Here is a 14,338-nt window from a genome sequence, read left to right as displayed (position 1 = left end):
TGCCCCTTCGGTTGTGTGAAGCTTCGGTTTCTTGGTTTGTGGTGGATCTTGGTTAGATTCTAGTCCTTAGCCACGGTTCACACAGTACCTCCTGATGTCTAGATCGAGCCATGGTTGATCATATGACCACTGGAACGACACATGACAGCAAGCGATCCAAACAATCGCATGATACAGAATTTTTCTTGTGTTCTCGGTTTGAGCTTTGTGTTGTCCTAGGTGTTTGGGTGGATCTTGGTTGGCTTCTAGCCCTTAGCCATGGTTCACACAATACCTCATGATGTTTAGATCATGCCATGGTCGATCATATGGCTACTGGAATGATACATGACAGCAAGAACAAGCAACACTCCCCACGGTACAGCATATGTGTTCTCGGGTGAAGCATTGGATTGTTTTGGGTGGTTGCTTGGATTGTGTTTGGCTTTTAGCCCTTAGCCATGGTCTGAGCCACTCCTTAGAATGTTGGTAAGAGGCTCTAGTTTGTGGTTCAAGCCCCCAATGGCCAAAGCCTTGAAAACGAAGCCAAGGAATCACAGCAGCCGCTGCTGCATTTTCTGGACAGCAGCTTTGAGCTTCGGTTCAGAGGGCTGTTTCGAGTTCCTGGTTGGCTTTTAGCCTATGGCCTTGGACTGGACAGTACCTTATTGAGTTAGGAAGGTCATGTTTTTGGCCGTTCGTGATTTGGTTAAGTTTAGAGGTCGTACGAGAATTTACGGTGCAATGAACCAAAGTGACTCTCGAAAGAGCGTTTCATGATTTTGGCCTCCATGCACAATTTTCGTGTATGACAGCCCTTAGTATATATTTTCTAGTATTTTAGGTGTATTTTAAGCATGACTAAATGATAGTTCGATGTTGGTTCGGGTTGGTACGTAGTCATGGTTAGATATACAAGTTTGTTGGGCGTAATTTTCTCGTTTTTAGTTCGATTATGAAGTGTTGGTCAAGTTGAGATTATTTGCATGTGTCTCATGTTAGAATTAGGTCGCAGCGAGCCTGGGAAAGATCCAACTCAATTGGTAAATTAAAACATGATAATAATTATATTACGTGCATAAAAAAAATAGAAAATGTTTATTTTTGAGATATATGCGATATGTCTTGTGACCACCTTATGCTTATGGGATTGCTTCACCCAGTGACTTACGACCGGTTTACGATTATGTATGGGTACGGATATCCAGTCCAAGGACTGTGATGTTCACTACCGCCCAGTATACTATGGTTTAGTCTAATCAGACGTGCATGTTATGTTATGCGCCACTTGCGTAGAACATTATCTCTACAGAAAAATTACGATATGATATGTTATGACAGAGCTCTATCGAGCAAAGCTTTTACGTATGATTTTTTGATATGCACATATTTATAATTACTCACGATACGATTTTCACGTTACGCTTTACGATACGATATTTTTACGTTGCAGGCGATTTTATGATATATTTACTTGTTATTCATGATATATGTATGCTGAGTCTTTACACTCACTAGACTTGATTGTTGTAGGTACTGACGATGCAGAGGCTGAGGGCGGGGACCAGTGAGTTAGCTCGGATCGGCGGTAGTACGAACCCGAGGACCTCATGTTTAGTTATTCAGTTTTATGTTCAAACTCTTGTTATAACTTTTATATATTTTAAGTTATTGTTTAAAACATTATTCAGTTTCCGCTGCTATGTTTATGTTAAACCGTTGGGTTATTTTACGAAAGTTTTTATACGTTGCAAGTTTATTTATTTAAAGAGAAAATTTTTAATAATTCCGCAAAATTATGAACACGAAATACGGGCCGTCACAGTTGGTATCAGAGCGATGTTTTGTGTAAAGGGTTGTACTTACTACTTATCTCGAGAAGCTCACGAAGTCACGTCTTCAGTCTGTAAATCCTATTTTAACGTATTACATTTTTTGAGCATGAAATAGTTTACCAGCATGTTCTCATGAAATATTTTATCAGCATGTTCTCATGAAAAATATTTTATGTTAAGATTTTTTTTAGCAATTATATATTTAAATTTCAAGAAAAATAGTAGAAATATTGCATGTTGGTTACGTGAGGATTTTACATAATACAGTATGCCTCTAGACGAGTTATTGACCGCCCAAGGGGTGCTGAAAGCGAGGCTGATGAGACTCAGAACCGTTATGAGGATAGAGGTCCACCGCCACCTCTTCCACCACCTGATATGCATACCCAGATGATGGCGGGTATGACTTAGTTCTTCGCACAGTTCGCGAAGAACAATGCTGCAGCGGTAGCTAGGCCGCCTAGACCTGAGGCTATATGTGAGCGGTTCATGAGGATGAACCCGAAGGAGTTCACTGGGATGTCTGATCCCATGGTTGCTGAGGGATGGATTAAGTCCCTAGAGGTTACTTTCAGATTTATGGAGCTGGAGGATGTTGACAGGGTCCGCTGTGCGACCTATCTTTTTGGAGGAGACGCCCGTCTATGGTGGGAGGGCGCATCTGTAGCTCTGGATCTAGCTACTCTCAGTTGGACGCGCTTTAGAGAGGTATTCTTCTCTAAGTATTTTACAGATGACGTGCGTTTGAGGTTGACCAGGGAGTTTTGGACCCTGAGACAGGGCGACATGACTGTTACGGAGTTTATCCGTAAGTTCGAGAGGGCTTGTCACTTTGTACACCTGATCGCGAACGACGAGGGTGCCAGGCTTAGGCACTTCATGGATGGATTGCGGTCGATCTTGCGCCGTGATGTTAGGGTTGCTGGCCCTACGACATGTGAGGTCGCCGTCTCTAGAGCTCTTAGTGCAGAGCAGGATCAGAGAGATATCGAGAATGACCGCCAGGGTAAGCGGCCATTTCAGGCGACCCACTGCCCTCCTCACCAGCAGCAGCAGCAGCAGCAGCATAAGAGGCCTTTCCATGGCCCATCAAGGAGCAGAGAGCAGCAGCAGGGACGTGTGGTTCCGAGGAGGCAGGAGTACCCGGTCTGTACCAGGTGCACACGCCGCCATACCGGAACTTGCATGTATGGCTCTGGGAAGTGTTTCAAGTGTGGCGGTACTGGCCATTTGATAAAGGATTGTCCTTAGGGGACATTGCCTACTCAGGGCAGAGGGTTTGCACTCCATGCAGCGGAGGCGAACCCAGGGACTATACTCTTGACAGGTATCTTAAATCTTTAAGTTTATATTTGGGAAAATTTTAGCATATTTAATTCAGCATTTTGGGACTAATTGCTTTGAATTATTGGGTTATAAGATTTGAACTTAGAAATTGTGATAAGATTGCATGTTCTATTCGGGTCATTTTGGGAATCTAAGTTAGAAGAACTTTTACCTTTGCATGTCTATAGGATTAATTCTGGTAAATTATTGGATTTAGATAGATGTTCCAACCTTTCAGGAAAAATATTTATAGGCGGAGCTTCTACGAACGCCTTGATTGATTTAGGGGCCACTCATTCATTCATATCTGAGACCTTTGCAAATTCCATCGAGGTCAAGACGATTGGATTGGATGTGGCGTATTCTGTGGTTGTTCCATCTGGCGAGGAGATGGCAGCGACTAGCGTAGTACGAGACATAGACCTCGAGCTTCATGGAAATCTTGTCTATGCGGATTTGATCGTGCTGCCAATGCCAGAGTTCGATATTATCCTTGGGATGGATTGGCTGCACAAGAACAGAGTACTTATTGATTTTCAACGGAGATCTGTTCTAGTCCGACCGCTTGGAAGGGAGCAGTTCCTATTTGAGCCATACAGGTACTTTAATTTGCCTATCATGCTATCTTGTATTCGGGCTAGGAAGCTCATGCATAGGGGTTGTCGAGCATTCATTGCGACCATTATATCTGTTCCCGAGGTCCCCAGCCAGTCAGTTGCAGATGTCCCAGTTGTCAGGGACTTTTCAGACGTTTTTCCCGATGACGTCTCTGGTAGACCACCGGTACGAGAGGTTGAGTTTTCGATCGATCTTATGCCAGGTACCGTGCCTATCTCTAAGGCGCCATACAGATTAGCACCGTCAAAGATGGTTGAGCTCAAGAAACAGATTCAGGAGCTTCTTGACAAGGAGTTTATTCGCCCGAGTTTCTCTCCATGGGGCGGGCCTATCTTATTCATGAAGAAGAAAGACGGATCTATGAGGCTTTGCATTGACTACCGGGAGTTGAACAGGGTTACAGTGAAGAATAAATACCCACTTCCGACGATCGAAGATTTTTTTGATCAGTTGCAGGGAGCCTCAGTATTCTCCAAGATAGATCTGCGTTCTGGATATCACCATTTGAGGGTGAAAGACGCCGATACTTTTAAGACTGCTTTTAGGACTCGTTATGGGCACGTCGAGTTCCTTGTGATGCCGTTCGGTCTGACGAATGCACCGGCGATCTTCATGGATCTCATGAATCGTGTATTTCAGCCGTATCTTGATCAGTTCGTTATTGTATTCATAGACAACATTCTCGTCTACTCAAAGAGTCAAGAGGATCACAACAGGCATCTGACCGCAGTATTGCAGACATTGTAGAGGCACAAGCTGTTCGCTAAGTTCAACAAGTGCGAGTTCTGGTTAGAGAAAATGGCGTTCCTAGGCCACATCATATCTAGCAGTGGTATTGAGGTAGACCCAGCAAAGGTTGCGACAGTCAGAGATTGGGAGGTGCCGCAGAGTGCTTCAGAGATCCGTAGTTTCCTTGGTCTAGCAGGATACTATCGGAAGTTTATTCAGGGTTTCTCCTCTATCGCAGTTCCACTCACATCATTGACTAAGAAGAATGCTAAGTACGTGTGGAGCGATGAGTGGCAGAAGAGCTTCAATTCTTTGAAGCAGGCTCTTATTTCAGCGCCGATCTAGGCCATGCCTTCAGGGCCCGGAGATTTTGTATTGTATACCGATGCTTCGAAGCTCGGTCTAGGCGCACTGTTGATGCAGCATGGGAAAGTAATAGTGTATGCTTCTCGTCAGTTGAAGATCCACGAGAAGAACTACCCTACTCATGATCTTGAGTTAGCTGCTATAGTATTTGCCTTGAAGATTTGGAGGCATTATCAATACGGAGAGAAGTGTCAGATCTTTACCGACCTCAAGAGCCTCAAGTACTTCTTTACGCAGAAAGAGTTGAATATGCGTCAGAGGCGTTGGTTGGAGTTAGTCAAGGATTATGACTGTGACATTAGCTACCATCCTGGTAAAGCTAATGTAGTAGCAGATACTTTGAGCCGGAAAATCGCAGTGATGGCTCATTTGAAAGTTCAGAGGCCTCTTCAGAGTGAGATTCAGAGGTTTGATCTAGAGATTTATACTCGAGGTAGAGTTCCCCGTCTATCTACCTTGACGATTAATCTTCTTTATTAGACCGTATTCGCAGCGGTCAGTCATCTGATGAGCAGTTGGCGAAGTGGAGGCAGAGAGATGAAATGAAGGGCAGTGTTTTGTACACAGTGAGTGATGGCATTGTTCGTTATCGAGATAGGATATGGGTTTCTAGCAGCGATTCTATTCGAGCAGACATACTAGCTGAGGCCCACATGTCCCCGTACTCTATTCATCCTGGGAGTACGAAGATGTACAAGGATCTGCAGATGTTATATTGGTGGCCCGATATGAAGAGAGAGATCCGGAGATTTGTATCCGAGTGTTTGACTTGTCAGCTTGTGAAAGATGAACATCAGAGACCAGCCGGCTTACTCAAGCCACTTCCCATTCCCGAGTGGAAGTGGGAGAACATTAACATGAATTTCGTGGTTGGTTTACCGAAGTCGGCAGAGTTGGGACATTAGCATATCGTATTGCTCTTCCGCCGAATCTGGCCGGAGTACACAATGTGTTCCATGTGTCGATGTTGAGGAAGTATTTAGCGAACCTTTCTCATGTGTTGAACTTTGAGCCGTTGTAGTTTTCTCCGAACTTGTCTTATGAAGAGAGACCAGAGCAGATCTTAGACTGTAAGGAGAAGAAGCTTCGGAACAAGGTGATCAAATTAGTGAAGGTCAAGTGGCTTAATCATTCCGATGAGGAAGCTACTTGGGAGTCAGAGTCAGAAATGCGGAGTCGCTTTCCAGATTTATTCGGTGAGTTCTAATTTCGAGGTCGAAATTTTATTTAAGGGGGGAGTGTTGTAGTACCCGAACAACTAATATGCGTATATATGTGCATAATTTATATTATTTAATTTTAAATGGTTATTATTTTAAGAAATTGTTGATTTAATTGCATTTAAATCATTTACGTTATTTTTAAGGATTTTAAATCGTATATTTCAAATTTTTGTTTTTTAGATATATACGCGAGACTGTACCGGAGATAGGAAATCGGAGATGAATTTTATGATCCAAAAATATTCCTAAATTTATTCCGAGCTAAGAAATAATTTATTTTGATGAAATCAAGTGGATTTAAGTCTACTTTAATAATTAGTCATCAATTTAATTGTAGGCTTCTTAATTCATCAAGATTATGCTTAATTAGCTTTTAATCAAGCTTATCTAACCTAGGATTCTACTTAGCAAAACTTAAACAAATCCTACACCAATTTGGGAAGACAAGTCTCGGTCCTCTCCACTCCACACAATCCCAACTTGACACCATTTAACTCCCCCAACAAGAAAACAAAGGTCACCCATTCATCATGCATGTCCCCCCCCCCCCCCCCCCCCAACTTGGCATCATTTACTCCCCCATGCACCACCTTATTTGACCACAAGCCTTCACCACCTTCTCCACTCTCCCTAGCACGAAAATTAGAAGATTTGGCAGTTCCCATTCTTGGCCAAGACAACAACAATAACAAGGTGTCTTCATTTCCGTTGTCGTCTCTCCCGATCCGACGTATTGTGTTGTATATTGTAAAAAAAAACTTAAGGCATGTCTATATTATTTCTTTGCTCTTCAATCAAGTTATATATCTATTTTTAAACCATTACATGTGCTTGATCCATGACAAAACCGAAATCATGTCAAGAAGCATTCGAAAATTCTGTGCAGTATGTTTTTGGCTTTCATTTGTAACTCACGGTTTTGGCTTGTTTTGTGGTTCAGGAGGTTGACTTGATTTCCAGGCACCCAAGGCTGCATCTAGAAATGATTTAGAGTGTGTTAGGAAGGTGTTAGTCCATTGGTTTAAGTCCCTTTTCCCCCAGAAACACTGAATGGACAGCTACTCTCCATAGTGCAGATTTGAGTTTCGATTTTCTTGGTTTGTTGTCTAAGGTATGTGTTCGAACCATGGCTGTCCTAGGGGCTGTAGCCATGGTTAGAATACTTCCTTAGCATGTCTTGGACATGACCAAGATGCCCTTTCATGGCTTGGTTCATCGTCCCGTCGATTTTTAAAATAAACAAGACAAGTGCCCCTTCGGTTTTAGTTTTTCTGAATTTTGTTTGTGTGTGTGAAGCTTCGGCTTCTTGGTTTGTGGTGGATCTTGGTTGGATTCTAGCCCTTAGCCATGGTTCACACAGTACCTCATGATGTCTAGATCGAGCCATGGTGGATCATATGACCACTGGAACGACACATGATAGCAAGCGATCAAAAAAATCGCATGGTACAGAATTTTTCTTGTGTTCTCGGTTTGAGCTTTGTGTTGTCCTAGGTGTTTGGGGGGATCTTGGTTTGCTTCTAGCCCTTAGCCATGGTTCACACAATACCTCATGATGTTTAGATCATGCCATGGTTGATCATATGGCCACTGGAATGATACATGACAGCAAGAACAAGCAACACTCCCCACGGTACAACATATGTGTTCTCGGGTGAAGCATTGGATTGTTTTGGGTGGTTACTTGGATTGTGGTTGGATTTTAGCCATTAGTCATGGTCTGAGCCACTCCTTAGAATGTTGGTAAGAGGCTCTAGTTGGTGGTTCTAGCCCCCAATGGCCAAAGCCTCGAAAACAAAGCCAAGGAATCACAGCAGCCGTTGCTGCATTTTCTGGACAGCAGCTTTGAGCTTCGGTTCAGAGGGCTGTTTCGAGTTCTTGGTTGGCTTTTAGCCTATGGCCTTGGACTGGACAGTACCTTATTGAGTTAGGAAGGACATGTTTTTGGCTGTTTGTGATTTTGTTAAGTTTAGAGGTCGTACGAGAATTTACGGTGCAATATGCCAAAGTGACTCTCGAAAGAGAGTTTCATGATTTTGGCCTCCATGCACAATTTTCGTGTATTACAGCTCTTAGTATATATTTTCCAGTATTTTAGGTGTATTTTAAGCATGAATAAATGATGGTTCGATGTTGGTTCGGGTTGGTACGGAGTCATGGTTAGATACTAAGTTTGTTGGGCGTAATTGTCTCGTTTTTAGTTCGATTATGAAGTGTTGGTCAAGTTGAGATTATTTGCATGTGTCTCATGTTAGAATTAGGTCGCAGCGAGCCTGGAAACGATCCAACTCAATTGGTAAATTAAAACAGGATAATAATTATATTACGTGCATAAAAAAATAGAAAATGTTTATTTTTGAGATATATGCGATATGTCTTGTCGCCACCTTACGCTTATGGGATTGCTTCACTTGGTGACTTACGACCGGTTTACGATTATGTATGGGTACGGATATTCAGGCCAAGGGCTGTGATGATTACTACCGCCCAGTATACTGTGGTTTAGTCTAATCAGACGTGCATGTTATGTTATGGCCACTTGCGTAGAACACTATCTCTACAGAAAAATTACAATATGATATGTTATGACAGAGCTCTATCGAGCAAAACTTTTACGTATGATTTTCAGATATGCACGTATTTATAATTACTCACGATACGATTTTCACGTTACGCTTTACGATACGATATTTTTACGTTGCACGCGATTTTATGATATATTTACTTGTTATTCACGATATATGCATGCTAAGTCTTTAGACTCACTAGACTTGATTGTTGTAGGTACTGAAGATGCAGAGGCTGAGGGCGGGGACCAGTGAGTTAGCTCGGATCGGCGGTAGTACGAACCCGAGGACCTCATGTTTAGTTATTCAGTTTTATGTTCAAACTCTTGTTATGACTTTTATATATTTTAAGTTATTGTTTAAAACATTATTCAGTTTCCGCTGCTATGTTTATGTTAAACCGTTGGGTTATTTTACGAAAGTTTTTATACGTTGCAAGTTTATTTATTTAAGAGAATTTTTAATAATTCCGCAAAATTATGAACACGAAATACGGGCCGTCACATTTTTGTTCATTGTTGTTCATTATTTTACCGCCTTATCATTTTGCATTCAAAATGATAGTAACTGAATAACAACAAGAATATATAATAATGCGAATAATATTATGACAAATCAATTAAACCAAGAATATTGCGAAAGTAAGAAAACTTAGTCTCGGGAACTGTCTTGGTGAAGATGTCAGCTACTTGTTGTTCAGTTGATATATACTCCAGTCTGATTTCCTTCTTAAGAGTATTAACTATGATGAAGTGATGTCTGACATCAATATATTTGGTCCTTGAATGAAGAACTGGATTATATGTAATTGCAATGGTACTTGTATTATCACAGAAGATTGGTGATTCTTCTGCAATGACTCCATAGTCTTTCAGTTGTTGCTGAATCCATAACAGTTGGGCACAGCAGCTTCCAGCAGCTAGATATTCTGCTTCAATTGTGGAAGTTTCTATGGATGTTTGCTTCTTGCTGAACCAAGAAATCATTCTGTCTCTTAGAAATCGACATGATCCACTGGTGCTTTTACGATCAAATTTACATCCTGCGTAATCTGCATCTGAATAACCAACTAAATTGAAAGATGAGTCCTTAGCATACCATAAGCCCACATTTTGTGTGCCTTTAAGATATTTCAATATTTTTTTGGCAGCTGTATAGTGCGATTGTTTAGGGTCAGATTGAAATCTAGCACACATGCAAACAACAAATACAATATCAGGACGGTAGCTAAGTAAAGTAAAGAACCTATTAAACTTCTGTAAAGTGCCGTCTCAACTGATATTCCCCCTTAATCTTTATCCAATTTAATCGATGAACTCATGGGAATAGTTGCAGTTGAATATGTCTCCATGCCAAATTTCCTAAGCAGTTCCTTCGTATATTTTTTTAACTGATAAATGTAGCAGTTTCCAGTTCACCTATCATGCTCATCTTAAATTTATCTTCATTAACTTGGCAAACTTCTCGTATAATTTGGGGTTATTTGACCCAAAAATAATATCATCAACATAAATTTGCACAAGTAAAATATGATCATTCTTTGAAAATTTGAACAGAGTCTTATCAACTGATCCAACAGTAAAATCATGATCATTTAAAAATTTTGATAAAGTCTCATACCAAGCTCTGGGATCTTGTTTAAGACCATACAAAGATTTATTCAAGTGATAAACATGATCAGGAAAAGAGGGATTTACAAAACCTGGTGGTTGTTCAACGTACACTTATTCTTGCAACTGACCATTCAGGAATGCGCTCTTGACATCCATCTGGTATACTTTGAAGTCTTTGAAATAGGCATAGGCGAGGAATATTCTGATTGCTTTAAGTCGTGCAACTGGTGCATGTGTCGTCGTAATCAATTCCTTCTTCTTGCATATATCTTTGTGTTACCAATCTATTTCAGTTTGTTTCTGTAGACACACTTTGTACCTATAATAGTTTTAGAAACTGGTCTTGGAACTAAAGTCCAGACATTGTTTTTGGTAAACTGATTTAGCTCTTCTTGCATAACATTTATCCAGTTAGGATCAGCTAGAGCTTCATCAGATTTCTTCGGTTCAGTTTTAGAAACAAATGCTGAATGAACAAATAAATTAAACATTTGATTTCTAGTTCTTACCGGATCAGATTGATTACCTATCACCAATTCTTGTGGTTGTGATTTGTTCCATCTATAGTTAGGATTAGTCGAATCGACTTCAGCAACTGGTTTAGTTTGTAACTGAATGTCTCCTTCAGTTTCAGTTGCAGCGTGGCATTTGGATATCATCGTGTTGTCCCACCAACTGATTGTTAGGAACTATTTCTTGTTCAACCGTTTGACCCACTATTTTTAGTTCTGGTGTTTGAAGGATATTCCGATTGATGTGAACTTCTTCTTCACTATCATCCTCCAAAATGATTTCTATAAAGAGATCAGTTATCTCAACTGGATCAGTTGGCTTATCAGTTACTGCAGATTCATCAAATACGACACGAATTGATTCTTCTACATTCAGAGTACATTTATTAAACTCTCTATAAGCTTTACTAACTGATGAAAAACTCAGAAATATTCCTTCTGTAAATTTAACATCAAAAGTTTTCAAATGATTTTTACCATTATTATGAATAAAACATCTGCAGCCAAATATTCTGAAGTAGGACACCACACTTTTCTTTCCATGCCAGACCTCATACGGTGTTTTCAAATGATTTTTATTAATCATTGATCTTTTCTGAGTATAACATGCAGTGTTTACTGCTTCTGCCCAAAATCTTTGATATATACTGGAATCATCAAGCATCGTTCTAGCTGTTTTTTTAAGCGTACGATTTCTTCTTTCAGCTACACCATTTTTCTTAGGTGTTCTAGCTGCTGAGAACTCATACTTAATACCAGTATTTTCTAAAAATTGAGAAAGATTTTGATTGACAAATGCAGTCCCTCGATCAGACCTTATTTTATCAATTCCAACTGATTTTTCATTTAATAATATTTTGAAATTCTTAATCTGTTGTGCAGTAGTTTGGTCTTTTGATTTGAGAAAATAACTCAAGTAAATCTTGAAAAATCATCAACGATTATCGAGGTGTATTTCATTCCCCCTAAACTCATGACTGGTATAGGACCAAAAAGATATATATGCAACAGTTCTAAGCACCTGGAGGAAGATTTACTACCCTTGTTTTTAATGAAGATCTTACTTGTTTACAAACTGACATACTGAACAAATTTTATCTTTTGAAAAAACAATTTTAGCAAACCAGTTACAAGATCGTGATTACTCAAATGAGCTATGGATTTAAAATTCAAGTGATTTAACCTTTTATGTCATAACCATTTTTAGAAGATTTTAAAGCTACAAAACGAACTGGTGCATTAGGTTGATTTGTCCAACTCACCTTGTAGGTGTTACCACAACGATTGCTAGTTATTATAATGATGTCATCAGTTGAGTTCTTAACTATGCACGTTTGTTTGTTAGATTGAATTGAAAAATTATTGTATCATAACTAACTGATGCTAATCAAGTTATACTTAAAATTATCAACAAGTAAGTCACCATTAGTGATAATGTTACCATGGATAATCTTACCCTCACCCACAGTTCTACCTTTAGAGTTGTCTCCAAAGCTGATTTTTGGACCTGAGTATTTGATCAGTTGGAATAGCAAATCAGCATCCCCTATCATGTGTCGCGATCATCCACTGTTCAAATACCAAATTGATTCTTTTGCTAATGTACCTGTCACCTGCATTCACACACAATAAATAATTTTGGTGCCCAGAACTATTTGGGTCCTAAACTGATTAGTCCTTTGGGAACCCAAACTTGGATAAGTCTGACTGACTTTCCAGTTGCTGTGTTTCCAAATGATTTTTCTCGACATGTGTGTGTTCGGTGTGTTGTGTGCAAAATAAACAATATGATTTTTAACCTTTTTCAACTGATTGTTCATCCGATATCTCTTCTGAACTGGCTTACAGTTGTAATAATTGTAATAGCCTTCCTTAGAGTACTGATTTTTATAGCTGAACCGTTAAGGTGACCAGCTTCGCGATTCAGTTGAACTCTTGGGGCTATATCCAATTCCATACCATTTATCCTTATTCTTATTTTCCATCGGTTGGACAGTAGGTTTAATTAGGTTCTGAGAGTTCATTTATCACAGTTGATTTCACAAAGTTAATATACTTTCCCTTGTGCTCATTCAACTTTGGCATTTTATCACTTGCAGAGGTTTCATCATTGCTTTTAAATCTTAAAACAGTTTTGTCAGTAACTGACTTTTTTAAACCTTGCATTTCAGCCAACTTGACTGATGAATTGTTCCATGCTTGAATCAGATCAGTTTCTTTTGAAATTTCATTTTTCAACTGCTGAATCAAAGATTGGTTCTCAATCATTTTAGCTTTCTGCTTCGCAATCTCCTTTCCTAGACTCAACAATTCAACTGACTCATCAGTTTCAGTTCTGTTGCCTTGAGGATCAGTTTTGCTTAGCTTTGGCTTTCTCAAATGAAAGAGCAAGCTTGTTATACTCATTGACCATGTCATGCAGTTTAAAAATGAGTTCTTCTCGTGTAAAATCAGTTGAACTGAAATCAAATGCCTCTTCACTGGTAGATTCTATTTCTGCATCATTGGTCTTTAATCATTTTACTTCATCTTCATCGCTGGAGCTACTCAAGCACTCAGACTCTGACTCTTCACTGTCAGTCTCAGCCCATTTGGATTTGTTTTCTTCTGTTAGCAATACCTCATGTTTCTTCTTGAATGATCTTTTATCATTCTTGTCTCGTCTACTGAACTCAACTGACTTCTTTCCTTTTTCAGTTGAATGTCGATTGTCCTTATTTGGTTTAGGATAGTAAGCAATGGAGTGTCATGTCTTGCCACACTTGTACCAAGAATTTGGCTCTTCCTTTGAATTGCTCTTATGATATTGTCGCTGGAAAGAATTTTGATTTCTTCTCATAAATTTTCCAAATTTCTTGACAAATAATGACATTGCGTCATTACTCGGTTGTTCTGCAGTCTTCTCAACTAAACCAATTGGTTCCTGTTTGATGGCACTTAGAGCAGCTGTGACTGTTGGTGTTGAAGATTATCTTTCTCTTGTCTGCAGTTCAAACCCATAAGCTTTTAGATTCTACCTTATTCAGGTCTTCGGATTCTCTCATAGTCATCGTTTTTATATCTCATTCTTTGGGAAGACCTCAAACCACCTTCAACGAAACTTGTTTATTTGAATACACTTTCCCAAGTGCATTCAGTTCATTTTGTAATGCTACTTACTCGTTACTCATACTCATTCATTAACTCTCCAGTCTTCATTTTGATGTTGTCAAACTTATGTACCGTGACTGAGAATTTGTTCTCTGTAGTTTGTTCGTTTCCTTCACATAACTAGATCAGTTTCTCCCAGATTTCTTTTGTTGTTCCGCACATCTTGATCTTACTGAATGTGACCTTACCCAAGGTTTTGTACAGAATATCTTTAGCCACATTATCCAGGTTGGCTTTTCTCTTATTTCCAGTTGTCCACTCTTCTCGTGGTTTCTCGATGCGATGGCGTGCTCCATCAGTTATGACATCTACTGTATTTGCCTTCAATATTTTCATTGGTCCGTCGGTCCTGACGCACCACATATCATCATCATGTGCAGCTAAATAAGCCTGCATTCTGATCTTCCAATCATCAAATTC

General features: G+C 39.7%; 1 protein-coding gene across 1 annotated transcript; it reads left to right on the top strand.

Annotated features, from left to right (window-relative positions):
- The first annotated feature begins 2,303 nt into the window (after window positions 1-2,303).
- LOC142523789 (uncharacterized) lies at window positions 2,304-6,060 on the top strand. Its single transcript, XM_075627520.1, has 4 exons — window positions 2,304-2,686; window positions 2,732-2,971; window positions 3,329-3,960; window positions 5,900-6,060. The coding sequence occupies exons 1-4, from the start codon at window positions 2,304-2,306 to the stop codon at window positions 6,058-6,060; spliced, it is 1,416 nt and encodes a 471-aa protein (XP_075483635.1).
- The last annotated feature ends 8,278 nt before the right edge of the window (window positions 6,061-14,338 follow it).

The sequence above is a fragment of the Primulina tabacum genome, chromosome 14 (genome assembly GCF_025594145.1).
Source record: "Primulina tabacum isolate GXHZ01 chromosome 14, ASM2559414v2, whole genome shotgun sequence".
Classification (NCBI taxonomy): domain Eukaryota; kingdom Viridiplantae; phylum Streptophyta; class Magnoliopsida; order Lamiales; family Gesneriaceae; genus Primulina; species Primulina tabacum.
The sequence above is the reverse complement of the archived record's forward strand: the minus strand, read 5'-3'. Positions and strand labels throughout refer to the sequence as shown.

Excerpts from the sequence above, each read along its gene's own strand:
- LOC142523789 (XM_075627520.1), top strand. The coding sequence starts at position 2,304 with ATGAGGATGAACCCGAAGGAGTTCACTGGGATGTCTGATCCCATGGTT. Across the intron at positions 2,687-2,731 it reads GACGAGGGTGCCAGGCTTAG|GGTTGCTGGCCCTACGACAT; the intron begins GCACTTCATGGA and ends CCGTGATGTTAG. Across the intron at positions 2,972-3,328 it reads GAGTACCCGGTCTGTACCAG|GATTAATTCTGGTAAATTAT; the intron begins GTGCACACGCCG and ends GCATGTCTATAG.